At 48.2% G+C, this 26,005-nt stretch overlaps 1 protein-coding gene and 1 long non-coding RNA gene across 3 annotated transcripts; one reads left to right on the top strand and one right to left on the bottom strand.

The window, feature by feature from the left end:
* The first annotated feature begins 1,595 nt into the window (after positions 1 to 1,595).
* LOC308184941 lies at positions 1,596 to 14,022 on the top strand. Its single transcript, XR_013943049.1, has 3 exons — positions 1,596 to 5,615; positions 6,256 to 6,378; positions 11,110 to 14,022. It is a non-coding gene; the product is annotated as an uncharacterized lncRNA (long non-coding RNA).
* Positions 13,219 to 25,624, bottom strand: SKA1 (spindle and kinetochore associated complex subunit 1). 2 transcript variants are annotated; one of them, XM_080572487.1, is made up of 7 exons: positions 25,248 to 25,387; positions 24,869 to 24,973; positions 24,108 to 24,232; positions 22,566 to 22,657; positions 20,893 to 21,030; positions 17,279 to 17,448; positions 13,219 to 14,688 (listed from the first exon to the last, which is right to left on the bottom strand). In XM_080572487.1, exons 2-7 carry the CDS (start codon positions 24,954 to 24,956, stop codon positions 14,540 to 14,542), a joined length of 762 nt encoding a protein of 253 aa, XP_080428613.1. In that variant the 5' UTR covers positions 24,957 to 24,973; positions 25,248 to 25,387; the 3' UTR covers positions 13,219 to 14,539. The 2 variants fall into 2 exon arrangements, with proteins under 2 accessions (XP_080428613.1, XP_080428614.1); XM_080572488.1 differs by lacking the exon at positions 20,893 to 21,030 and having other exon boundaries at positions 25,248 to 25,624.
* Between the last annotated feature and the right edge of the window lie 381 nt (positions 25,625 to 26,005).

The raw sequence follows: 26,005 nt of genomic DNA, 5'->3' as shown, positions 1-26,005 counted from the left end.
GAAAATGGTCCGGTAAATTAAACTCCCAGGGAATTACCCAGGAGGAAATGAAGGTATATAAACAATTTTTGGTGGTATAGTCATCGGTAACAAGACTACTCCACCGTTTCACGAAGATTAAAATGAACGTTCGCATCCTGTTACCCTGTGAGCAGGAAGGCATAAGCATTATTTCAATACATTGCAAGGGAAGAAAATAAACAAATAAATACAAAACAAATAAGAAAGGGTAATAGGAGCCTTAAAACTTATAGTTAAAACCTCACAGAGAAACTGAGTTCATATGCAGCACATCACCGTATTTTTAGGTGGCATTTCCAAGGGCGACAGCCTGGCATTGCCTTTGAAGCCCAAGTGTGGAGGTGTCTTCCTCATGATGACGGAGGTGTTTTCCTCATGATGACGGAGGTGTTTTCCTCATGATGACGGAGGTGTCTTCCTCATGATGAAGGAGGTGTCTTCCTCATGATGAAGGAGGTGTCTTCCTCATGATGAAGGAGGTGTCTTCCTCATGACGATGGAGGTGTCTTCCTCATGACGATGGAGGTGTCTTCCTCATGACGATGGAGGTGTTTTCCTCATGATGAAGGAGGTGTTTTCCTCATGATGAAGGAGGTGTCTTCCTCATGATGAAGGAGGTGTCTTCCTCATGATGAAGGAGGTGTCTTCCTCATGACGATGGAGGTGTCTTCCTCATGATGACGGAGGTGTCTTCCTCATGATGACGGAGGTGTCTTCCTCATGATGACGGAGGTGTTTTCCTCATGATGACGGAGGTGTTTTCCTCATGATGACGGAGGTGTTTTCCTCATGATGACGGAGGTGTCTTCCTCATGACGATGGAGGTATCTTCCTTATGATGACGGAGGTGTTTTCCTTATGATGACAGAGGTGTTTTCCTCATGATGAAGGAGGTGTCTTCCTCACGATGACGGAGGTGTCTTCCTCACGATGACAGAGGTGTCTTCCTCGTGATGATGGAGGTGTTTTCCTCACGATGACGGAGGTGTCTTCCTCATGATAATGGAGGTATCTTCCTCATGATGACGGAGGTGTTTTCCTCATGACGATGGAGGTGTCTTCCTCATGATGAAGGAGGTGTCTTCCTCATGACGACGGAGGTGTCTTCATCACGATGACGGAGGTGTCTTCCTCATGATAATGGAGGTATCTTCCTCATGATGAAGGAGGCGTTTTCCTCATGACGATGGAGGTGTCTTCCTCATGATGAAGGAGGTGTCTTCCTCATGATAATGGAGGTATCTTCCTCATGATGACGGAGGTGTTTTCCTCATGACGATGGAGGTGTCTTCCTCATGATGACGGAGGTGTTTTCCTCATGATGATGGAGGTGTTTTCCTCATGATGAAGGAGGTGTTTTCCTCATGACGATGGAGGTGTCTTCCTCATGATGACGGAGGTGTTTTCCTCATGACGATGGAGGTGTCTTCCTCATGACGATGGAGGTGTCTTCCTCATGACGATGGAGGTGTCTTCCTCACGATGACAGAGGTGTTTTCCTCACGATGACAGAGGTGTCTTCCTCATGATGATGGAGGTGTCTTCCTCACGATGGAGGTGTCTTCCTCGTGATGATGGAGGTGACAAACACAGGCACAGCCCGGGAGACTGAGGAGCACCCAGGGTCCCTCCAGGGAGGAGCACGATGGGGTCCAACAGGACTGTTTGGGCAAAGACATCCATGGACGGGACTGCTGTCTGGCATCTTGCTTTGGTGCAAAACGTGAAGGGGCACGGGCCTGGCTGTAACTGACGTAAAGACTGGCCTGATTTTTGAAAATCCTTCCCCAAGGTTAATTGCAGGTGCACTGTTGCTGATTTCTTCAAGCAAACGGGGTAGTGCCTGGAATAAATGAATGGTCAATACCGGCTTGGTCTTCATGAAGCGCTGGGTGAGGCTGGATGTTACCAGCACCTCTGAGAACGAGGGCAGCGTTCAGCACCTTGCAGGATCTCCGCCGTCTTCCCTGGACCTGCTCACCTGAGCAGCCCTGGCAAGAAACGCCGCAGCCGACGGGGCTGAAGAATTGGTCCCCGAATCTACCACGACAAAAGGACCTCCTTTTAAAGCCGGGTGATCCAAATGACAGTAACTCAAGGCGCCTACAGCTAGCTTGCCGCAATGCTGACGCTGCCAAGGGTCATAAATGGAAAAGCCGTATTTACAGCGCCCGGCGTCGACGCAACGCAAAGCGTAAGCCCCAGATTGCAAGTCCTGGCACCTGCAGCTCTGCGTCGGTGCCAACACGCATGCAGCTTGGGCGCTCCCTTTGGCAGCTGGGGGAAAGTAGAAGGACGTGCAGTAAATACAGCGCAGACAGGCACCAGCGGAGCGCTGCTGCTCTTTGGCACGAGGTGACTGCAAGGGTGCGCGTTTCAAAGCAGGACGAAGAGGGCCGGGATGATAACACGATAAGCGACTTAATTAAGCACTCTAGAGCCTGAATGGATAATCACGGGCCTGGGCTGCGTCTTAACGCACGAGGAGCTGTGTCTCTTTTAAAGCAGGGAGAAGCAAAGCCCTCCAAACCTGCCTGAGGGTTTTCATACATTTCCTGGTGGTTGGTGAGGGGGGACCCGGCGCGCTTGATCAAAGCACGCAGCCCCGTTGCCTGAAGCGTGTGCCAATAACCAGAGCCGCAAGGATCCGTTATTTTCACCCTGCCAGAAACTTGGTTCTCCATCCAGGCTCTCTCCCTTCGCTGTGCAAGACAGCTGAAAGCACAGGTAAGGCAAACGCAGGAAGGCAGGTCATTCGTCCTGCTTGAAACCCAGTAACTCAACCTGGGACCATCAGGTCACTTCAGGAACAGGATGCTTTTCTCTGCTCTCTCCTTTTTCACTTCCAGGCAGGGCGTTTTTATTGTCTAATCCCAGCATTTACAGCATCTCATTCAGAGCCAGAAATTCACCCCTTTACAAAGAAGTCAAAACACACGCCGTGAGGAGGTGACATCCAGACTGGACTGGAAGGTCTCCGCTGTGGACAGCCTGCCCAGGTCGAGATCTCACCTCGGCTGTACAACGTGGCTGTTACACCCGCTGCAAAACCTTTGCCTTGCACCCTATTATTCTGTCTCCAGTTACAGGACTTAAGGCCCAGGTACTCCAACACATTCAGGAACTTAAATCATTAGCTGCCGAAATAAATGGGGGCCGGGCGTCTACAGCAGGAATAAGTTTCATAAATCCTCTGCCAGATCTGAACTCGGTGACATCGGGGAAGCGATAGCAGGCAGCCCAGCCCTGTCATTTCCTGCCGCACGCCGTACATACATCTTTCCTGACACTTACGACACCTTGTTTTCTAGACATCCCCACTATTTTATCAGCCCTTGGAGTGAGATGCAGAACGTCAGCGGTCGCCCTGGCTATGAGCGACCTGCAGTAATGCACCCCGGGGGTGGATCATCAACGCTTTTACAGGCCCACGCACAACAGGCAGAGAATAAAGACTCTTTCTTCAGACTGAAGCCCATAAAGTGAAGTACCAGCATAAAGCTGTCTCGTTTCCAGAGGTGCTAAACCTAGCTGCTGGGCTTGGGGGCTGTCCCTCGACCGGCTAAAAAAAAAAAACAAAAAACCCACACTTGTCTTTATCAACATTTTGTAGGTTGCGGAGCCGCCTCCTCTCTGCGTAGACGTGAAATATTGTTAGGAACCGCCCTGTGGAAAAAGAATTTCCCATCTTACAATTGCTTTCCCCCGCTTAAGGTGAACCACCGGATAATCCGTGTGGGATGGGCCTTCCAGAGGTCACCTAGTCCTGCCTCCTGCTGCTTGCGCCACGTCTAATCGGATCGCAGCCTTCCCGTCGAGTCCCAGGACCGGAGGGGTACGTGAGTTTAACAGAATCGGGTTTCGTGTTGAAGCAACAAGAAAGCAAACAGCGTTTCTTGCCTCGGCGGCCTCCTCTCGTATCCATGCTGCAGGCTGCCTGCCCTGCGCGTCCCCGCCGTTCACCAAATTTTAGCTTTCCTCAGCGCTTCTAGCTCGCAGCCCGATTGCCTTCTGTCAGCTGTATTATTAATCAGCAGGCTGCAAATTATGTTGCCATAACCCACGTACTTTTTGTGCTTTCGACTAAAAATAAAGCAAATTGGCGCGGAGTAAACAAACCCCGGTCTGCTGGGAAAGCCCGCGGCTGAGCGAGGGGAGCCGCGGGTGCACAGGGGCCGGGGCAGTGGGGAACCTGGGGTGGGTGAAGAGCATCTTTTAGGCTGGACACCATCACCGGCAGCAGTTTTTTTCCAAAAAGTTGAGAGGAATGAGCACAGGGTAGATAACGCACCCGCCAGACCATCTCCCTCCTGCCTGCCTAGCCAAGGTGCTGCTCTGTCTGGCCAAACGGGGCGGATGAACCCAAAACCCAGCGGAGCAGCCACCGAGTTACCCCGAAACCTGGGCGCCGCCCCTGCCTTCGCCATCTCCTCAACCCAAAACTGCCCTAAAGGGAACATTTCTCCAAACAGAGGCTGAAAAAAGAAACGGGCAATGTGAAATATTTAAATCTCTCTTTGACCTCCTAACCTTTCGTACGGAAAAAAGGCAGACGAAAATACCAAAAAAGGAGAGGCCGGGTAATGGTCGGGCCAGAACTATTCCCCCATGTCCGCGTTTCCTATTCGAACCAAGTTTGCCTCTGTAAAGGTCAGTTTATATTTCCAGAGTCACTGCTTGGGCTGGTGGGGGGGGAGGAAAAAAAAAAACCACGCCGTTTTATGCACGTGTTTTTTTTTTTAAACAGACTTTCACGCGCTCGTTCGCTTGGAAAAAATAAAAAAAAAAAAAATAAAACCGACCAAACAGCAGCAAAAGGAGGAGAAACAGCAGCGAAAGCTGCTCAGATTCACCTGCTGCAGCTCGGTGCCTGCCCGTGGGCCGCTGGGATCACTTCGTGGCTAGCATCTTGCTGGTGGGCCCGACGCGTCTTGGTCCCAGGGAGCTGACCGCGAGGATTTCCCGCATGCCAGGTGACGACGCGTAGCAAAAAGGCGTGAATTCCACTTGCCCGGGTTCGGTGGTGGTATATTGCAGGCAAAAGCTGAGCCCTGGCCACGCTTGGGTGCCGATACAGAGAGCGGTGTGAGTCCCCGCTCGAGCGCGCGTTAGCCGTGGCCGCTCCGCTGCCTCCACTGAAACGACTCCGTGTCTGCACTGATGCTGTCAGGAAAAGATTAATTCCCAGAGCCGGGGTGGGGTGAGGCAGAGTAAAGCGCGATCGCTTGCCCCGGCGTAGTATTAACGCACGAAAATAAAGTGGAAATTAAAAGCAGCAGGACAGGAAAATACCGCCAGGGTCAAGCCGGGGAAATGAAACCGCTCCAAGTCCCCGCGCGCTGTTCGCTCCGCCGTGCACGCTCTGATTTCTCCCTCGAGGGCCGTAAATCAAATCGGTGCTTCAACGTTGGTGCCTACGAAGCAGCCTGGCGGGGAAGTCCAGGCTGGTGGGACAGACAGAGCGCAGAAAAGCTCCACGCCGCGTGCCCTGAAGCAGCCACAGGCACCCATCACATCGCGCCGTGCTCCGGCCTCGACATCGAGCGCGTCCTCTCTTTTCTTTCTGCCTTTGCAAGCGCTTTAAAACCCCAGAGGTAAGCCAGGGGGGGTCGAGTTCATCTCTCGTAAAAAGAGCTGCAGCCTCGGCTCAGCTTCACGGAACAAAGCTGAGCGCAAAGCTTCGCCGGAGGTAACACCAGAGCACGAGATTTATTAGGCACAAATAATGCATCGCCCCCCCCCCCCCCAGCCCCTGCCAGCTCCTCCGGTGCGCTGTGGAGAACGGAAAAATAAACGGAGGGAGAAGGGTTGGGGATACTCGGGAGCTGCGCTGAGCCCAGGGCTGGGTAACGCGGTGGAGGACATCACATCCGTGCTCTCCCTGCTCCGGCCATCAAACCAGGAGCAAAAACGTTCAAGAGCAAAGCTGCTGAGTTCCCAAACTGCCACCAGTTTGCCATTAACTTCCTTTAAGGTTTCTTTCCCTTTTTTTTCTTTCTTTTTTTTCTTTCTGTCTGCTTTATTAAATTGACCTAAAACTGCCAAAGCAAAATAAATAAATAAATAAAAAAACAAATCAAGATGAAGTCTCTCTCCTGTCACCTTGCAAATAGGCTTGTCACCATTTCCCGGTACGGGGGAGCTCCTGTGGGAGCAGTCTTCCTCTACACACCGACATTTTCGTCGTTCCCACCTCCTGCTCTTACTTTTTCCCTCTCGTTTCCGTGTTTGCAGGCACAAGGGGAAGAGAAGACCCCGAGCAAAAGACCCGGCGCCCAGCCGCACGTGCCGGAGCCCGGATTTTCCTGTGGCACTTCCCAGTTTCCTCCCGCTTCAGATCTGGATTCCCGCGGGGCGGTAAGCAATCAACCCCGGGAAGCTCTGGATCCCACTGACCTGCTCCTGGACCTCGTTTGGCACCGGCCCTACTCCATCCTCAGTCCCCAGAGGTGCTCCAGAGCCCGATCTCATGGCCCCACCAGCCCCTGAGTGGGACAGAGCCCGGATTTTGGCACGGCACAGGCTGAAAAAAACCCCAATCTGAATGGGTTTGGCAGGCAGAGCCGCGGGTCTGCCCACGGGGAGGGTGCCTTGCCTCAGAGGAGGAGGAGAAAGAGGGGAAGAAGGAAGGTGCTGCAGGATTTCACGAGAATCCTATAAGACGTGCAACCAATTAATCCATAAGTTGATGTTTTCAGCAAATTTTTCTTTACCTCATCGGCTGAGGAACGGCACGAGCCGCCCGTGTGCATCTCTGGGGGGTGCATAACCTGGAAAAAGCAGCGACTCCCCCTTAATATCCGAGACAAAAGCTTGGCCGCGGTAAGAGAGAATAAAAGACTGTATTATTCTAACGGAAAAAAATAATAATAATAATAAAAAAAGGCTTGAATAGGCTGGGAGCTTTGTATTTGGGCTCCGTCATTAATCAAGCTAATTCACAGGAGTGAGCCACTGGAGTGATATTAAGCACAGCGACAACGGCCCGGGCGAAATAATCGAGGAGTTAGAAGAATGAAGGAGTCTCTTGAAAATAGAAACCAGATTTCTGTGCGCACCCGTACGGAGCCACAAAAAGAAACGGGCCGCGGGGCTGGGAAGCCCAGGACGTGTTTTTGGGTTGGAACGTGGAGAATTTGGTGGCCAAAGCGGGCGAGGAAGACCCCTTAGTGCCCGGAACTGGGGGAGGTTTGGCGCGGTGGTGCGTGCTCTGTCCTGCAGAGGGATGCTGCTTCCGTTTTAAGGTTAACTCAAAGGGGAAAGGGAAAAAAAAAATAGGATATTTGTAATTAGGTTGGTTTGCGGTGATGTTCTGCTGCTCCTGCGTACAGGGTGAGGTCAGCGCACCGGGCTGAAAAACATGAGGAATGGGCCAAAGGGAAAATTTGGGCTTCCTCACCCAGAAGCGACTCCCCCGCAGCACTTTTGCAATGCGAAGAAGCCCGGCGAAGCTTTTGTCTTGTGCCCAAACCACAGCAGAAAAGCTGAGCATCAAAAAGGGAGCTGAGCGAAGCCTTCAAAAAACCTTGAGCTGCTCCAAAAATCGGCTCGGCGGGCGCAGCAGCTTTGTGTGCCCCAGCACCTCCACCCTTTGTGCTTCCAATTTGCAAACCCAAGGGCGTTTTGCTGTGCTTTTTGACACTCGGAGCTGAAAAGCCCTATTAGGAGCTGGAAAAGCATGGGGCTTTCCGGCTTTCCCTTCCGACTGCTGCTGCAGCTGCCTGGAGCTCTCTAGCAAGCAGGCTGCGTTGCGCAGAGCACCTCTCCTCTGCTCTCCATTTTCCAGGGGAGCGAGGTTAATAAATAACACGGACGGAGGGCCGAAAAACACCAGACGGAGCAAATCTGAAGTGCAGGGAATGATTTGGGGGTGGGAAGCTCCAAGGACCTCGGAGAAAGCGGGCCCGTTTTCTCCTTCACGGGGCTTTAAAGAACCAACGAAATCGCTGCCGCTCTGCCTAATTACCCACCTCATTACCGGCCGGGGGGAGAGACACCGAGCAGCCTCCAGGAATTTCCCAATTCCCCAGTTGCCGGAGAGGGGAAGAACGGAGACGGGGAGCCCCAACCCCACAAGAAGCCACTGCTGTGACTCGTTCCATGAGCAACTGAGCAAAGCAAACACTGCTGCAAAGGAGAAAGGCAAAAATAACCCTATTTCCAGCTTGCAAATAAGCACGTTATTTAATTAAAAAGCCCTTATTAAGATGGCTGTGATTTCCCAGCAGGCTAAAAATACCGAAGTCACTCCAGCGGCTGATGGTGGCTGCAGCTAGAAAACTCTACGTCTCATTCTGATTTGAGCTGGACGTGATACTACACAACGTGAGAGCTTTAGAAGAAATCCACTCGTTTTTATACCCGGTTATCCCGTTTTATGTGCTGGTTAAATTTCCCCTCTGCACGCAGCTCTTACAAGCTGTCGAGGACGGGTGGGTGGCGAAGCAGAGAGTTTTCAACCAGCTGCCAACACGTGGAAATGGCAGAAATTTGCGTTTAGAAACCTAATTTGGAGGAAAAAAAAACCCCTCTGGGCCTCTCCTCCTTCCCTACCTGCCCTGATGCACACGGGCCACGCGCACCGAGATGCCACGCGTCAGGGTTTGCCTGAAAACCCGTGATAAATTGTAGCTGGGGAGGCGATGAGGGCCTTCACCACCTTGGCCGCAAGAGCTCCAAGAGCTCGGCTCCAAGAGCTTGGCCGCAAACACCGAGACCTCGGGCACCCGCAACTCCCTACCTCTGCTCAGAGCTGAAACGTCGGTTCCGGAGAACCCCAAGGGCTGTCATCAGAGGACGCGGATCTTGGGGAAAAAAAATACTATTTAGAAATTTAAATCTCACGTGGAAGCGGCAGAGAACTCGGGAACGAAGGGTCCCGTCAGTATCGTCGCTGAATTCATTGCCTTACCTTTGAGACGGTGCAGGACGAGGCCACCGGAGCCTCCCTCGAGGCTGCCAAGACTGCTGCCGTAACCACGCCGTTTCCAGATGGAACCAGATAAGAGACGAGCGATAAAAGCACTCTTAATTAAACATTTGTCTCGCAATTACATACTTCTGAGTAATTATCGCCATCAAGACAAACACCAACTGGATTACACAGAAAAGAGACAGAAGGTAAAGGTTAATGGGGCTGCTTCTGCAGCTATTCCCAAGCTCTTGCTGCAGGAAGGGCGGGATGCCCAGAGCTCTGGATGGACACGGCCAACTTGTGGAAGGGCTGAGCTGGCAGATTTTTGAAGTTACAGGACTGAAAAGACAATTTCAGCGGCGCCGTCTGCCCTCGAATCCTCATTTTTTTTACATTCACTAACCCCAATTCCTTTCTTTTCCCTTGCAAACCTTTCTGGCTGTCCTCGCCCTTCTGGTTTCTCTTCGCTTTGGCCTGGCTTAGACGTAGCCAGGACCCCAAAAAGGGTCTGAGCCCGATCCCCAGCTGTAGTTCGTATCTGACTGACTGCTTTCCAGGGGTAGCAGAGTTCCCATTTGGTAAACCCAGATTTTTTTTTTTATATATATGTACTTTATTGGCTTCCTTTTAATAGCCCCATGTGACCGGTTCCCATTTTAAGCCGTGCTCCTCTCACCACCGGGTCAGTCCCGCCACATCTCCGTGGACCAGCCCATCCCCAGCCTGCCTCGGATTTCTCCTCCCTGCAGATATCACGAAAAAAAAAAAAAATAATAATAGACTGCTAAAACAACAAGGAAAACAGGGACTAGTAGAAACACATTTGAATAGTTTGCCGCCCTTGCTCACGGCTGTTTCCCCCAAACAAACCGCCTCGGAAGAAGCACGGCCTGCGAGCTGCTGCGAACGAATGAATCATCCCTCTGCTTTGAAAACGAAGGCCGCACAGAAGAGGAACCTCGGCGCGTTCCCAAAGGTTAAGCTGATTTTGCCGAGCCACAGCTGAATTATTGATGATCAGCGCTGCGGGTTTCTCTTCAGGAGCTAGCAGCCAGGTAGCAGAGCCATTTACGCCAGCACATCTTTTAAGCCCCCGTCTGCGAAGCTCGTCCGACTCCTGGCCTGCTCAGGCCACGGGGAAATTTAATTATTTAGGCTTCTCAGCAGAGCAAACGTAAAATATTAGCTCATAATCGAGACGCTGCTGCTCGGCGCACAGCCAGCGAAGCTGCATCAGCAGCCAGGAGCAAGGTGCCGCTGGCCACACAGATGCGTGGGGATGGGGCTGAGCTCCTCTCGGGAGCGAATTCCCCGATAAATCGAAAAATAAAATGAAAAAAAAAAAAAAGGCAGACTTCAGCATGGATCAGCCTCTTCTGGGGGTCTTTCTCCATTCCTGTTTCCACTCTTCGTCTGGTTTATTTGCATTCAGCAAACCCGTAAAGATCCCTGAAGAATCGGGGAAATGGGACAACCAATTTTCAACCAAATCCGAGGAAAGTCTCCCTGCGAGGAAGCAGAGGCTGAGCCCTAATACATCAAAGTAGAAACAGGCTTAATTGGTTCTGATCACGGTTTCTCCGACCTCTTGTTTTTATTCAGCCTTTGTTCGGCTTTGAAAGCAGCGTGCGTAGTAATAAACTTGTTCCGTGCTCCTGCCTGGCCATAAAAATCAGCGCGTTTAAAGCGGTTCCATTTTACAAAGCCTTTCTCCGTTTTAATTGCATCCCAATTCCCAGGAAAATGCGAGATGACAAGTTAGAGACTTTTTTTATTAAAAAAAAAAGTCAGCTGCTTAATAAGAAAGCCTCGTTTAGTTTTTGTGCTTTACTGTGGAAAACGGTAAGCCTCATTACCAGGGTATTAAGCTCCGTAGCCGCTTATATATTCTCCTGGTTATCGCACACAAGCCCCAAATTTAGCACAGCTCTTGTTTTCGGTTGCAGCTAACGCCCCTTAACGGGTCCGCTCCGGTAAGAATCAAGTGCTCAAGGAAAACTCTTATAAAAGCAAAACCGGATTACGAATGATCGTGTAAATACGGCAGGGACCAAAATGAAGCCCCAGCGCTGAGCTCCCACCGAAATCGTACAAGATAGGAGGAACATAGATGAGAAGGTTTTGATCTTAATTACTAAAATAAGCTTTTTTTTGTTTGTTTGTTTGTTTTTCAGGGCTCACAGCTCCACCAGTTGTTCTCCCGGGATGCCTAACGTCGGTTTTATTTCGTGGTGCGGATATTTGGGTGCCGGGAAACAATCACCACCCAGGTGACATCCGCATTACCAGCGCTGGCCTCAGAAGGACGTGGACCAAGCGGCTGAAGCCAGGTGAGCACCCTGGCACTATCAGCGCGCCCCTTAAAGCTGCAAGAAACCCTTCTGAGAGTCACTTGAAGGTGCGCGCGCACACAGGAGACCTTTCCTAACTCAGAAAGCGAAAGCTGTTCTCTCCAAGTCCTTCCTATTGACGACGTTATTTTCACAGTCTTCCTTTACACCGTTACTGGCGGGTTTTGCTCCACGTTAACTCGCTGTAAGCCGAGCTCCAGCGTGAGTGACGTGAAATGCTTGTTTTCTGTTCCTCCTCAGGGGCAGCGCGAAGGGGAACATGTGCTTTCACAGATGGAAGTTGCTGCCTCCTGAAGTAACACGTAGCCGAGCACCGCGCAAACTACGGCTGAGAGCTTTGAGCATTTTATTTCCACTGGTAATTATTTCCACCGGTGCCTCTTCAGAAGACGAGTTAAGGAGAACAAAAAGCTTTTGCTGTTGTTGTTTTTAGAAGAACAAAACAGCGAAACAACAGGAACAGAGAGCGTTTTAAAAAACAACTTGGGTTTGTCTCAGCTTTTTAGGTGCAGGCTTTGGTCCTGCACACTCATCATCCGCTCCCCCTGCTCCTTACAGGGTGTGAGGGAAGGAACTGAGTCATGCCCCGCAGAGAGCAGGATTAAGGCTGCGAGGAGAACACACGATTCCTTTCTCGCCCATCAGGTAATTAAATTCGCGGCGCCTCAGCTTTATTTCCTTGTTTGCAGGAGATGAAGCATCGGAGAAAAAGCTGGCATTCGGAGGAGTGCAAGTTCGCACTGGAAAGCTGCGCGATCGCTAAATTCTGGAGGAGTATTATTACGCGAAGCTACCTGGCAGGATCGTCGCGATACGTAACGCCAGCGCCGGTTGTGTGCTGATGAAAGATTAAGGGGAACTGCAGCCAAAGAGAAATAAGTGAGCGTACACCGGTGGGATCCGGATAGCCACGTTTTGAGGTGACTCACGGAGACGAACGCTTTGTCTGGAAAACATTTTGGAAACACCAACGCGCCATCCGAGGAAGGAGACAGGAGCTTGTCGAGCACCTGAGACGCCACGGCTTTGCTCTTTTCCAGCTCACAAATCTTTAACTTTTGGAGGAAGAGAAGCAGAAGGGTATAACAAGCGTCTGCGATCCCAACTGCTCAGCTTCCTCGTGAGAAGTAGAACGAAAACACGACGTTAAGGATACGGGCTTAAAATATAACGAGCCCGTTTGCGAGAACCCGCCCGAGGGAAAATAGCTTAGAAAATTAAAAATTCCGTAGTAACAGACTGAAAGCTGTTAACCAACATCTAATTAATCACAAACTGCAAATCCCCACAACAAAACATTAAAAGTAATTACAAAGGCAGAGGAAAAAAAAAAATAATAATCTGGTAGCAACTAAGCTTACCCAGACCAAAACAAGTACAAAAAACCCCAGCGATGGTGCCCAAGCAGAAAAAAAGCTGACAAAACCATCGGGACTTGACCTTGCTTTTGGTTATTCATGGTGATGCTGTATAACGTCAGTTTTTGGGTTTTAATATTTAGCAGGAAGCGATTTGTAAGACCACAGCCTCAGCCTAAGAATCAAACAAACCCGTTGACAACAAGCAGCCGCGGGGGAGCGGCGAACGCAATCCAACTGCGAGCTGGCACGAGCAACACCCATTACCAAAAAGTTCTTCCGGGGCTCCCTGGGGCTCTTTTTACTTCTTCCCCACACTTTTAAAGTTAAAGCCACGCAATCACAGCATAAATCACCCAGGAAGGCAAGTCAACACGCTGTAAATTACCGCAATAGTCCCACATCCACCAGAGCAACGTCCCTCTGGTGGCACCTGTGCCACAGGATCTCCCGGAGAGCTGAGGAGTCAGATGAGAGCAGAAAAAAAAACAGAATTTAGGCCGTTCGGTAGTCTGGGGCAAGTCACCTGGAGATTTCAAAAACCAAACACGAAATAAAGGCAAGGAAGCACAACTTTTAAATGAAGAAATTTATTTTTTACTAAGAAAAAGGTTACAAGTCCAGAATTTTGAAAGACTGTTAAAGAATACATAAAGCTGAGAGCAGGGAGGAAAGGGACCCCGGTGATCCACGGACCCAAATCTCTCTTAGTGTAAACTAAGCTTTGTAAAAACGGATCTAACAGACCCAACTGACAGCTGTGGAAACACAAATTACAGAAATTCTCATTTTGCACGTCTTCCCATGCCGAAGATGAAATCCATTCCAACACTACGTGGAGACATCAGCTCGGAGCTTGACATCCCAGAGGAAAAGGCTCAGCAGAAAAGGTTATTTAGGACTCACCAGGATCTTTTTACTGAGAAGGTTCTAAGTTTATTCAGGGGCTTTTGCTCATTAAATTGTCATCTGACAGGGTAAAACAGGAGGTATTTTCAAATAGTTGTTGGGATAACAGCAGATACAGGGTTATGGAGGAAAAAAGACTACAAGTCTTCTTATCAAAGCAATTTTTATCACTCACAGAGCTGAGATCTATCACAATTCTACTCCGGAATTTACTACACTAACAGATCCTTTGAAAGCAATCTTCTATAATAAAAACAATGCAGAGTTTGACCAGTATTTTTAAAGAGTAACTCAACATTTTCACTACAACAGAAAAAAAATTATCCCTGCTCTGCTCTTTCGACCTACTGTGTCGGTCTGAGCAAAAAAAAAAAATCTGGCTGCGTGATGAAGTATGAAAACCACACGGCCAGCAGAACTGGAAATGTTGAAAGCACCTCAGATCTTCCCGTTAAAACGACGCAAGGAACTCCAAAACGCACAATTAGGATACGAAGGAAGAAAAAAAGATGAAGAAAACGAAGTGGAAATTGGTTGGCGGCACTAAAAAAAGAATCCAATGCTTCCTTTGGGTAGCTACGGGGTAGTAACTACAGTCTCCACCTCGTAAACACGAGAGGAACATTAATTTCACTGCTGAGTGCTGACCTAAAAACGTGATTAGAGCTTCCTACGACCACAGTGTGCCAACTTCACCCGGTTTGCGTTTGCATCTGCACCTGGTTTGCGTTTGTAATTTACCAAAAGGCATCAGCCCCTCCCAAGTTCTCAGAAATAAAGCTCAAATACTTCAAGGCCCTTTGATATTGCTACTCCAAAGGTAGAATAGATGCTTGGAAAAACACTCTTTGGTCCTCGCTACTGCCTTTTAGAAATTAAGAGAGCCTAACAGGAATGCCCACACGCAGAATCTCCCTGCGGACGACAAAACCTCTTCACGTCTCTGCCCTCCACGCATCTTGGGCAAGCGGAATCCAGGAGGCTCCTTAGCAGATGACGTAGCGGACGAGGCGCGAGCCGCGGACTTCTCTCACTCGCTGGCAGTGGCGCAGGATGTTGAGGATCCTGTGGAAGCGCTTATCCGCTTTCAGCTGGGTGAACTCTTTGATGTCGGCCTCCACGACAAAAAACTCTCCTGGAAAACAAGGAAAAGCCATCGGAAACCAGGAGCATGCTAATTCAAGGGAAAAAAAAAAACACCCAGTTGTCTTTCAGACAACTAAGTAGGGGGAAATAATGTGTTGTTCCATAGCGTCACGCTTCCAAGTCTTACGAGCAAGAGGTCTGCATGGCTACAGGCGATCTAGGTCGGAAAAAAAAGGAGGAGAGCATTCTCCCTCCGTTTACCCTTAGAGTAAGGCAGCAGCATCTTAAATAAATAGAGGGCAGAGATGCCTCACCTAAGTTAGGAGAGACCATTTTCAGTTTAACCAAGGAGAAAGAAGCTGATGCCAGCTGGAAAGCCGAAGATGCCGGAAAACTTTTGTTTATTAAACAAGTGCAAGGTAGGTTTACACAAGAAAATCTGTTTTTATGGAAAGATTTCATCTCTAAATCTTACGAGCGATTGAGCAGGACGCGACTCCACTCTGAAGAAGCGTCCAAGGGTGATGTGCTGGCCTTTGGGACCGAGGTCCTAGAGTGCCACTTACAATTTCCATTTTCTGTTCCATCTGGGGGAGCGTAACGATATCCTGAGCCTGGGCAGAACACAAATTCTTCCTTTATTCGCCCAGAATTGAGGGCAGCAGCCTTCAGCACAGCAGGAGCTTATTTCCAAGAAACCAGAGCTGGCTGAAGGCTGGTGGCGGCGGTTTGGTCGGAAACAGGAGCCCCGCGCACTCAATAACGAACCTGAATCGCCCCGCTGGGTGGGAAGGCGCCCTGACAAACCAGGCGGCATCTTTGGTCGTCTCGAAACCAGCTGGCAAGCAGCCCAGGCTGGGGAACTGCGGGAATCCCAAGCACGGGCGCGCTCATGGCAGAAATTTAAGCGAACGAATCAACGAACGTGCAACCTCACGCTGAAAAATGCACCGGATGAAGCCGTTGAATCATTTTGGGGTGGTCAGATAAGCACCGGCTGTCAGACCTTTCTTAGACTTCCTAGACGATCACAAAACAAACCACTCAACGCACCCTCTCAGACGCTGCACGTCCTAGTTCTGTAAGTGAGCTTTCCGAAAACGAACAGGAAAATGCAGACCGGCCCCAAGGTACTCGAAGAAATTAAAAGCCTCGAGTTTGCACGATTAGGAAAGCCTTGGCATTGCAGCTTCTGCTCTTACGTTCACGCGAGATTTCAACACTCGCTTCCATCGAGGAATCCCTTCTGTGGCTTCAGCCCATTTTTTCCTTCTCTGTGGACCTGAATTTAATGCCATTACCGAACCCAAACTTCAAGAACCTTTGAAGATGAGCAAGTGTTTCAAGAAATCCCAGATTCACAGTGTACGAGCTGTTGCTAGACTGAAGCAGAGCTTATCTGCACAAAAATCTACCCAAGCCCAAATCAGAGGCGAGTCATAAGACCGTTCCCATGTTATATCACTACCTGCCCGAGCAAAAACCTGCTCCCCATCTTTTTTTATAAGCCCCCTTTAATCCTGAAAGGCTGCGGTGAGGTCTCCCCAGAGCCTTCTCGTCTTCAGGCTGAACACCCGCAGCTCTCTCAACCATTTTTCGGAGCGCACAGCGAACATTTAAGGGGAGAGTGTTCTTGCATTCTGCCGAGGGCAAGAATCAAGAGGGAGACAGCGTGGCGTTGTTCTCAACAGGAAAGGAACGTCAAGAAGTAGATTTTAAGATGAGAGATCTACTGTGCCACGTATATTTGGAAAAGCTAGCCTGGAAACTGCACGGCAAAGACATTTCAGGGCATTTTTACTCATCTGTGCTTTAAAGACGAGAAGACTTCTTAAGGTTATCAGACAGCCCTGTCTCTTCCACAAAGCCACCGCAACGTGACTGATTACCTCGATTTCCCTGCCTTGCCTCGCAACAAATTTTTAGTAGGTCGTGTCCGTTCTAGCTTAAGAAGCTGAACCCACGGTGCATGCGGTTTGGTTCTCGAGTCTATTCGGAGCGACTCCGAATTAAATCGTTTTGCTCTCTGAGTTTTTGGGACAACGTGCCGAGAAACTCACGTGCATTCAGCGAAAACACACAAAATAAAACCAAAGATAGTTACGGGGAAACTACTCAGTTGAAAGACAAATCCTTTTTTGCTAAACTGCAGCTGAGGAGGAGCGGTCAACGGATTTTATACGGACTGTTCTCTGATCTCCTCCCCTTACGGCAAGGGAGGACCAGAACCTCCACGGCAAGGTGTTGTCGGTGCCTCCATAGGGGAGAGGGATTCTAAATATCTGATTCAGACTGTCACAACACGCTGGGGATGGAGGGAAAACCCCGCTAAGTCTACAGTTGTTGGGTTTTGCTCCGTTTTTCCTTCTTTTTTTTGTTGTTTTGTTTTGAGAAGAAGTCATAGCAGATGTTCTAAAGCTTTTCTAAGTGATGTTTTTAAACACTCCCTTGCTATAGGTCACTCCACCAACTACCAGAGTGCCTGGACAGACTATTTCCTGAAAATGAGATGCTACAGCACGAAAACCATCTGCTGTCACAAGCCATTTAACCTCTGGTCCGGTTATTTTATACTTACCTACACCGCCAGATCCACCTGCTATGGATTTGGCACTAATAAACGCAAAAAAAAAAAATACCTTTTGTATCCTTAGTTTCCTCTTCCAGGAATCGGTGGTAGAGACTCCTGACCGATGCATTCATGGATTTCAAAGGCTGATGCAGGATCTTGTACTTGCTCACCACGGCCTTGTTGATATCTTGAACAACGGCGTTGATCTGATCGTACGTCAAGCGACCTTTCATATACCTGCAAATAAAAAAAAAAAAATCAAAGTCAGTAGCCAGAGAGTCACAAACGTGAAGTTCTCTGTTTATTTTCCTCTTTATTCAGCCTGAACGTGCTGCTCCTAGTTAGAGGCGGTTTCTTCTGCTTCATGTTAATGAATAAACCTGATAGTTCATTAGATCGCTTAATAATGCTGCAGGAAAAAAAAAGCCATAATAAATCTTAAAGCAGAAAGAAGGACATTAGAAAGCCGAATCAAGAGGTGAACAAAATATCCTGCCCTTAAACTTCCAGGAGCATTTCAAAAATGGAATGAAGGTTGCATTTATAGCCTAACACTTAAACTACAAACAGAAAAAAAAAATCAACCTGCTTGGCAGAAAACACGGCAAAGGCCAAAAGTGAAATTAAATTTGGTTCATATTAAAGAGAAAAGATAATGTAGGATTATAATCTTGTAGGCATTCCTTTGTTTTTTGAAGAAATATCGGTTTTGTTTTCTGTATTTCCTCGTGCAGCCTAGTGGACTACACGCAGCACCAGCATCCTTTTTTTGAGCTTTCAGAGCATTTCGTAAAGCTAGTACCAAAATAATAAAGGCTGCTGATGACAGCCTAGAGCTACAGGAGCACAGCAGATAAAAAAAAGTGATGTGGAAATATCAAAACATTGGAATATTTGTGAGTAAGGCTATGCAGCGTTTAGAGACGTAGAGGCATGCGTTCAAGGAAAAGGAAAATGGAAATCAGCCGCAGAGCTGCAAACTGAGAAGCCATTAAATGGAAATGAAATCTGAAACTCGTGTGACAAGCAGCGAACTGAACACAAGACCAAGCCCCAGGAAGCACTGCAACAAAAGCCGGGGCAACCTTGCAACTTGACTTCGCCTTCGATCGCCCTTCAGTCACGGCAACAAACCAGATTTGGCCGTCTCCGTTTGGTCTCGTATCAGCAGGCGGTTGTGTGGAATTAAAATACTTTGAGGAAAGCGTTACAATTCATTTTAAGAACGAACGGGGTTCTTCAGGCCGGTACGTCATCTGACTGAAAGCTGTAGGACGTTGGAAGAGATTGATGAAGGAAGAAATCCTCTCCTCGTTTCATTTCATCTGAACGGCAAACCTCAGTCTTCGGCAAACATACGAAGAATTTAAAGCAGTTAATCAATTACAAACTCAATAGTCCAGGAATCACCTCCAGTTTCAAACTGAATCGCCACGAAGTTATTTGTCGCCGGTTTTCAGCTTCACGGATCGTTGGATTAACCCAAAGTTGGAGATGCAACCCTTTGGATAAAAATACTCCACTCTGCACGCATCTTCTTGAGTAAAAGCAGCCCTACTGCCTCTGAAACGCGTGTAATTGGAGTAATACAGCCTGCCAGCACAGAAGTGCTTGGCCTATAGACATTAATTGCTATTTATTGCTCTTTGTGCACCCCTCAGCCTTTTTACATAGTCACAGGGGTATTTGTAGGCTACGAAGACCAAGGTATTAAGTCTAAAACACCTACAGTCGAGGTCCTACGCTCCCGCAATCAATCAAATACCCTTAAAAATGCCAGCAAACCTCAGCTCACCCTGAAGCAGAGCCAGGAAGGCGCGGTTTGTTTCCCTAAACCTATTTCTCCCTTGAATCCATAGGTACAAAACCCAAAGCACAGGGCTGCGTTCTTCAAAGAACAGCCTAACAGCGGTCTGCCACGTAGATACAGCTGGAAAAGAGATGAAGCTCCTAACGGCCAGCTCCCTAAAAAAAATATTTAGGCTAAAAGAAACGTATATTCCCCCAAGTTACCGTCGGAGAATTATAATGAAAGCGCGCGTTCTAAAAATACCTTAAGCGGTGAGAATTTTGAGAAAGAATAAAGCCAGCATTTTCCTTTGCCTCGAATTGAACGCTGAGGCATCCACTGCGCGGTTTCTTTTTTGTTCCTCAAAAAAAAAGAGGCGTCTTTTCTGGAACAGATTTGAAGGCTGAGATAATTTGCAGGTTTCCTACTGCGCGAGACTATTGTTTGATCAAGATCCTTCGTAGCTGCGCCTAAACACAGCACGTACCTTTGTTAAATACCTGCCGCAGAGCTCAAAAAAAAAAACCCACAAAGCCATCGAAGACTGCACATTTGGCGCCCTAATAACGTCAGGGTAAGGTTCTCCTTCGCGTTCAGCACCAAGGAGGGTGAAAAGAACTTGATTTTTTCGGTTAAATCCTCACGCGGCTGCAGGAGGAGGGAGAGGAACTTGGTTTGCAGAACTGCAAACCTTCCGCTTTGAAGGAGAACGAAACACTTCGAGAGCTGATTAGGGATGATAACAGCTTTTACTGGGGGTTAAAGCAACGTTTGGCTGCGCCTACTTCTCTTGCCTTAGGTGAAGGCCAAAAATTGTCGCCTTCCAGCTCTGCTTTTCCCAAATTCTACCAGAGATGCACCTAATGAGCAAATCCACCAAACGTTAGAGATGACCCACAGAATAGAAACGCCCTTTTAAGAACCAACCCCCACCCCAAATCCCTTCTTATTCACTCAGAGTTCAAGCTCCTTCGTTTCCGGATTCGGTTGGAGAAAATTTGGTAGACGTGGTTTACCTGAAAGTTCTGAAAGCTTTAGCAAAGATGATATGAAAGCCCCAAATAAAACAGACTCACAAACAAAAATCATTAAAAAAAAATCAGAAAAGCCATTAAAACATTTCTTATTGAAGCAACTGTTGTCAGGGAACACATCGAACCCGGAGTCTCAATAACAAATTAAACTTGGGCATCGACAGAATCTTGATTTGTTGCTTTTTTTTCCCCCCCCAGAAATATTTGCAATTGTTCCCCAAAATCCTATTTAAGAATAGGTATCACGGTCTTTGAACAAGGATATTTCTTAATCAGGTGCAGGTGGTAGGGAAAAGAACAAGTTTCTATTCCAGAAACTCAGGAGATTTCAGTGGGAGGTGGCTTTTGCTTTAGTAAGTTCAATTTCTTCACCCCCTCTCATAACAGACCGGTAAGTCAAAAAAAAATCACTATTTTCAGAAACCAGTCGTCACGGTCCGTTAAAAACCACGTTTCTCATCATTTTTGCTTTTTGCGTAGCCGCACCTTTCATTTGAGGAGCTGACGTCTCGTCTTAAACGCCGGTTCTCAGAACAAGAAGAGAACCCGCTGGTGAGCCAGTACGCTCCTGCTCATCCAATTAAAGTGATCTTTGAGGTAAATGGCTTGGGCTTTCCCAGATTACTTCCAGTCTTCCCAACAAATGCGTGAAAAAGAACCTGGTTAGCTCTGTTCATTTCATTTTGAGGTTTGCATAGAATCGTGTCTGGAGCTACTGCTACATTGCTTCACTCTGGAACATTTCCAATTTCAAAACAGCTGTCAGCTGGAGCCCTGCAAGAGCTCACTTTCCCCAAAACCTCGGTTTCCTGCCCAAATTGGCGTGCAAGGGTTTAAGAAGAAACCACGCTTACTTACGCGGGAACGCTTTCGAATTCTTCCGCCGTTATTAAGGACGCTTCCTTAATAAATCGCGGCTCCTTGGCAGGTTTCTTCGCGTGTTCGGGTTCCGCAGCTTTCGTTTGCTCCTCGCTTTTCGCAGCCGGCCCAGCGACGCTGGAAAATGAACGGATACCACGCGTATAAATAGCGGCTAAGCAGTAAGGGGGACACCGTTACGTTTTCAAGGCTGCTTATTCACAGCCTTACGTTCCAACCCGTCTGAGAGGCCGGGTGAATACAAATCCCGGTCTCTCCTGCGAGAAAAAGAAAGAGAGAAAGCACACGCTCCCTTTTCAAAGAGCGTGCTTCGGCTGACTTCGTTACGGCTCCTCGTCTCGCTGCCGGGGAAGCCGCCAGCAGGTGAATTGGAAGCAGCCCCAAGGCGGCGCAGAGCAGTTAAGAATTCAACGTCCCGTTACGTTTCACGGAACGGGAGGCCTCGGTTTTTAAACGGAGGAACCGGAGCACCGAGCTCCGGTCTACCAGGCAGCTTTAAAACACTTCGCAGCTCTTCGAGACGAGGTCAGATCTTGGGAAGCCTGACTCAGCCGTTAACCTTTTGAAGCAAAGAAATTCGACGGTATCCATCACCTTGTGATTTTTTTTTTTTTAGGCAAGACAAGGACGCGACCGGGCTGCAAAGCACAAGAGCAATAATTACAGCGTGGCAGAGCCGACCCGTGACACAGAACTTATTCTCTGCTTTGGCCGAACCTTCCTGCAAGACGAAATCTGTTTGACAAGGGGCCGACAGCCGGCAAGCAGCACGGCAGCGTGCCATCTGCTCTTCCCAGGGCCCGGGTCTGATGTGGCACTCGGTGTGACAGCCCCCAGCCCCGTGCCCTATTTATTTCCCCCCCCCAAACAGCTCTGCAGTGTCGAGGGTGGTGAGTGCCACCTGCTGGACTCCCAAAATGTCTGGTACACGAAATTGTGACAACTGAAGCTCTGCTCTGTGCCACGCCACAGCGCGAATCCGTTCTGAAATCCAGGAGCTAATTCAGGCGTCAGCGTCTGAAAAGCAAGGCGAGGCCCTGCACGAGGCTAATCCTCGGAGCTAGCCGCGAGGAATGTCTGCAAGGAAAAGGGAAGCGTGGGGATTTTGGTGGCGGTGGGTTTGGAAGAGAAGGATAAACGCAAGGACCAAGGAAGGTGAGAGTTCACAAACTGTGCTCCTTCTGTGCTTTCCAGCCTCCTGCCATCCTCTTCACTGAAGCAAACGCCTGATCTTTTCCAGAAGGTTTGGGGGAAGAGGACCGAAGACCCCTTTACGCCAACACAGATGGATTCTGACCAGTTACATCCTGTCTTGCACTTACCTGATCCTCCACAGTAAGCACTGAGAAGCGGTAACATGGGGACGAAGGAGAAAGGGTGCTCAGACAACTGACATTTCAGTACGGGGAAGAGTTGTGTCAACCTCATCCTAGCGCCCCAGCATTTGGATCGCCAACTCACCCTTCAGTCCTGAAAGTCCTGGTACGGCGCTAGCACAAGCCCAGTAACATAAGAAAAATAAAATAAAAATCGGGAGCAAACTCCAGAATCAATACATGTAAGAACCTCGGGTCCCAAAAGTTCACAGTTAGCTCCTGGTGAAAGGATGGGAGCCGTAGGATGCAACACTTCCACGCTCACACACCACGTACCAGCTCTGAGTGGGTTTAGGCAAGTGGAGGGGAATGTTTTCGCGGAGGTGCTGTGCTTCGCTTTGATCTCTCTCAGCGGACTTCTGGAGCTCCTGAAATTAACGTTGGAAACCATCAGAAATCTGTAACATCAATAACGTCGTGCAATTAGAATTAGCTTACTGTTAGGATGATGTTAAAGTAATTCTTAAGGGGTGTTTTTGGGTCTCTTCCCATTGTTTTATATCTTTACTGCCTCATTTCCCAAGAGCAGCAAATAAAGCTCAGCAAAACAAAGCTAAAGAAAACGTCAATCTTCCTGTCCTTGCCCTCAAAGTGTCAGAGAAATTTGAGTGGGAAGGAGTAATATTTAACAACGTACCGTGGCAGGTTTGGGTAGGGGAAAGGTGGTGGTGACTATAGGAAGCGACACTACAAGAAAGTCATCTATATTCCTCAAAGAACACCTTCAAAAAAAACACACAGCAAACGAAGGCACTGAAAATGCACACTAAAACGACAGATAAATATCTTCTAATCAATTCATTTGGGTATCTGTTGCATGGATGTAAAAACAAAACTACCCTTTCAACCACTCAAACCACCCTTGCAATGCACAAAGCTTGAAAAAATAGCGTTTTTAATGTTCTGTGACATAATAAACCAGCAGGAAATCTGCTTCAACTGCTGGTTTTATAAAAGATTCTTACTTATAAATTTGATGGAAAATTACGACTTTGTTTTGCCTTTAATCCTCTAACACTAGCTACGTTGATATCAGCAGGTTCTACAGGAGTATTGTGCAAAGAATCCCATTCTCATCTGGGAAAAAGATTTTGATCAAGAAGAAAAAGCAATGGCTTGACGATGCATTTTCTGATTCTCTCAAGCCTTCTGAATTAATCATAAGGAACAGAAACAACAGAAGAAATGTTTCTCTAAGCAAAGAGAAGAGAAAGGTATTACAAAGGAAGATGTCCACACTATGTACATGCACAAATTAGATGTCTGATCGATTCTGTTCGTGGCACAAGAATTCATTCTTCTTGAGGATTCCACTAAGCACTCCCTCTGCAACACCCACAACAGCCTGTAAGGCATTAACCCCCACTCAACCCCAACAGGAGACAGGGAAGAGTTTCGAGAACAGTAGCTAACGCTTCGCATTGCTTCACAAGTTTTTAAAAGTATTTGATTGTTGCTGCTCAGTTAAATAAAAAAGCATTTACATACTTTGCCTTACCAAACAGATGAAAAAGCTCTCAATTACCTATTCCCTACCAAGCTCCCCAATCTTTTGCAATTGCTTTAAGAGCTGTACGCAAGATAAATACAGTTTGATACCAGTGACTTAAATTTCCACAAAGCATGACACCATCAAGACTCAGTTTTCCATGGCACACCTCAATCTTGGATCATGACATCACTGTTGCAAACAAGACGCCCTTTCCTTTAGAAGTAGCCTCATGCATCTAAAAATATCACTGAGGATCTAGAAAGTAACAACTAGGCACAAAGATTCCTCTGAATCTTTCAGTATTTTACAAACAGAAAAATGATTACTTTGAGCAAATTCTTCAGTTTTTCTTGCTGCTGAACTTCCATTTCCATTTTATTCAGGAGATCATGCAAGAGGACCATCTCATGTCCTATTTTACAGAGCATAGATTTGAAGGACGGTTCTTGACCTGTCCAAGAGAGAATGTGAGAACGTTACGCCAGGAAACCAAAACATCTCTGACACAAAAACAAAATTCCATTTCCCTCCCCTCCGCAAGCAGTGATTATCTTCTATGCTCCCCAGCCAGCATCTCCTCCCCAGAGAAGCAGCAACATTAACTCCTTCGCAATCTCCCTCTGCTCTTCAAACACAAAGTTAGCCCAGATGACCCCTCCAAACACCATTTCTACGATTCTTTGTAACATCTGTGTCTAAGAAAGGATAAGAGATGAGCCTAAAACATTTATACCAGCTTCACCGTGGCAGATTAAATAAGCTTATTACCCACAGCATGTTTACACCACAGAGAGGCACTCCTGGAACGCTCGGACAGGACACCTGTATTAGCCTCCAGCTATTCCTTTGCACATTTTTGTAATTAGGCTTCACTTCTTTTGTAATTAGGCCTAACTTGACAAGGTATTTTTTCCTTCTCCCATCTGGGGGATTTCCCACCAGGTGTACAGAATATACAGTGCATTAACCACCAGCCTACAAGTCTCTCAGAGAAGCATCCTCCCGCTTGCTGGCACCCAGCTCGCTGATTTTCTGCGAGGAGATATGAACCAAAACCGAGACAAAACCCAGCCTTAATTTTTTTTACCTATGCTTCTTAATTGCAGAGTCTTTTTAATAGTTGAAATCTTCATGTTGATGTGAAAGCACAAGTCTTCCAGATCTGAAGAAGCCATTTTCCTCCGCTGTCACACTGAGGGAGAAAAGGAAAAAAAAGCATTAAAAAAAAAAGACTAAGCAAACTTTAAGCGCACAAACCGAATTTTGAAAAGGATGTTAATCTGTCAGAGAAGCAAAAGGAACTTAAACAAGGCAGTAAGCGTAGCAACCGCTTCTTATTCCACCAAATGGAGAACGGGGCAGGAAGCACGAAGTAACTGACACTAAACAGGGCAATCTCCTGACCTTTAAAAATAAAAGCAGAGCAATATTAGTGCAGCGATTCCTCGGGAAATTGGGTTACTTACACAGCGGAGGAGGGACCGGCGCGGTGCGAGCACCCTGACGGGACGGAGCTGCCGCCGCCGCCCCTCAGCCCCGTTCAAACCCGCCGCGCCCGCCCACGGCGCATGCGCGGCAGCCATTTTGTAACGCCCCTCAGCCCCGTTGCCACCAGGGAAAAATGAAGTTAAACAATGGAAATTGGGACAAATTGGGACAAATAAAGGGTTCATAAACACAGGAGGGGGCGTGGTGGAAGGGATCTTAAAGCCCACCTACCCCTAAAGCCCTTCCACGGACCAGGTTCCCCTCACAGGGATGGGGCAGCCGTAGCTTCTCCAGGCAACCTGTCCTGGTGCTTCACTGCCCTCATAGTGCAGGATTTCTTCCTAATACCTAAATCTGCCCTTTTTTAGCTTAAAGCTGTTATCCCTTAGTATATACGCGTCTGCTCGCTGCCTGCCTCTTATGTTTTTTTCAGGATTTCAGCCCAACCACCTCCCTTGGTGACACAAAGCCCCGCTCTGCATCTGGCCTCGCAGCCAGCCTTCCCTCACGGCGCTTCCTTTCCTCCCTTGCGGGTTGGCCCGAATTATTCCGGTGTTGCCTCCTTTTGCTGTTTGTTTCTTAGACCGTGAAGCTGGAGGTGAAGCCTCCAAGTGTGCCAGGCGGAGCACGATGTTCCTGGTGCCTTCTGCCTTGCTCAATACACCCAAGGTGGGCAATAACCCCGCAGCGAGGGCACGCTGCTTCTCCTGCCGAGCTGCTGTGGTTATGTCTTGTA

This window comes from Anser brachyrhynchus (assembly GCF_964034855.1).
Source record: "Anser brachyrhynchus genome assembly, chromosome: W".
Taxonomy (NCBI): Eukaryota; Metazoa; Chordata; class Aves; order Anseriformes; family Anatidae; genus Anser; species Anser brachyrhynchus.
Note: the sequence above shows the minus strand (reverse complement) of the source record. Positions and strands in the feature narration are given on the sequence as shown.

What these genes read in the sequence shown, in the direction of transcription:
- SKA1 (XM_080572487.1), bottom strand. Translation starts at nt 24,956, where the DNA reads ATGGCTTCTTCAGATCTGGAAGACTTGTGCTTTCACATCAACATGAAG. An exon ending in AACTGAAGAATTTGCTCAAA is followed by an intron (nt 22,658 to 24,107) that starts GTAATCATTTTT and finishes CGTTAATTTCAG; the next exon opens with GAGCTCCAGAAGTCCGCTGA. An exon ending in GAATTCGAAAGCGTTCCCGC is followed by an intron (nt 17,449 to 20,892) that starts GTAAGTAAGCGT and finishes TTTTATTTGCAG; the next exon opens with GTATATGAAAGGTCGCTTGA.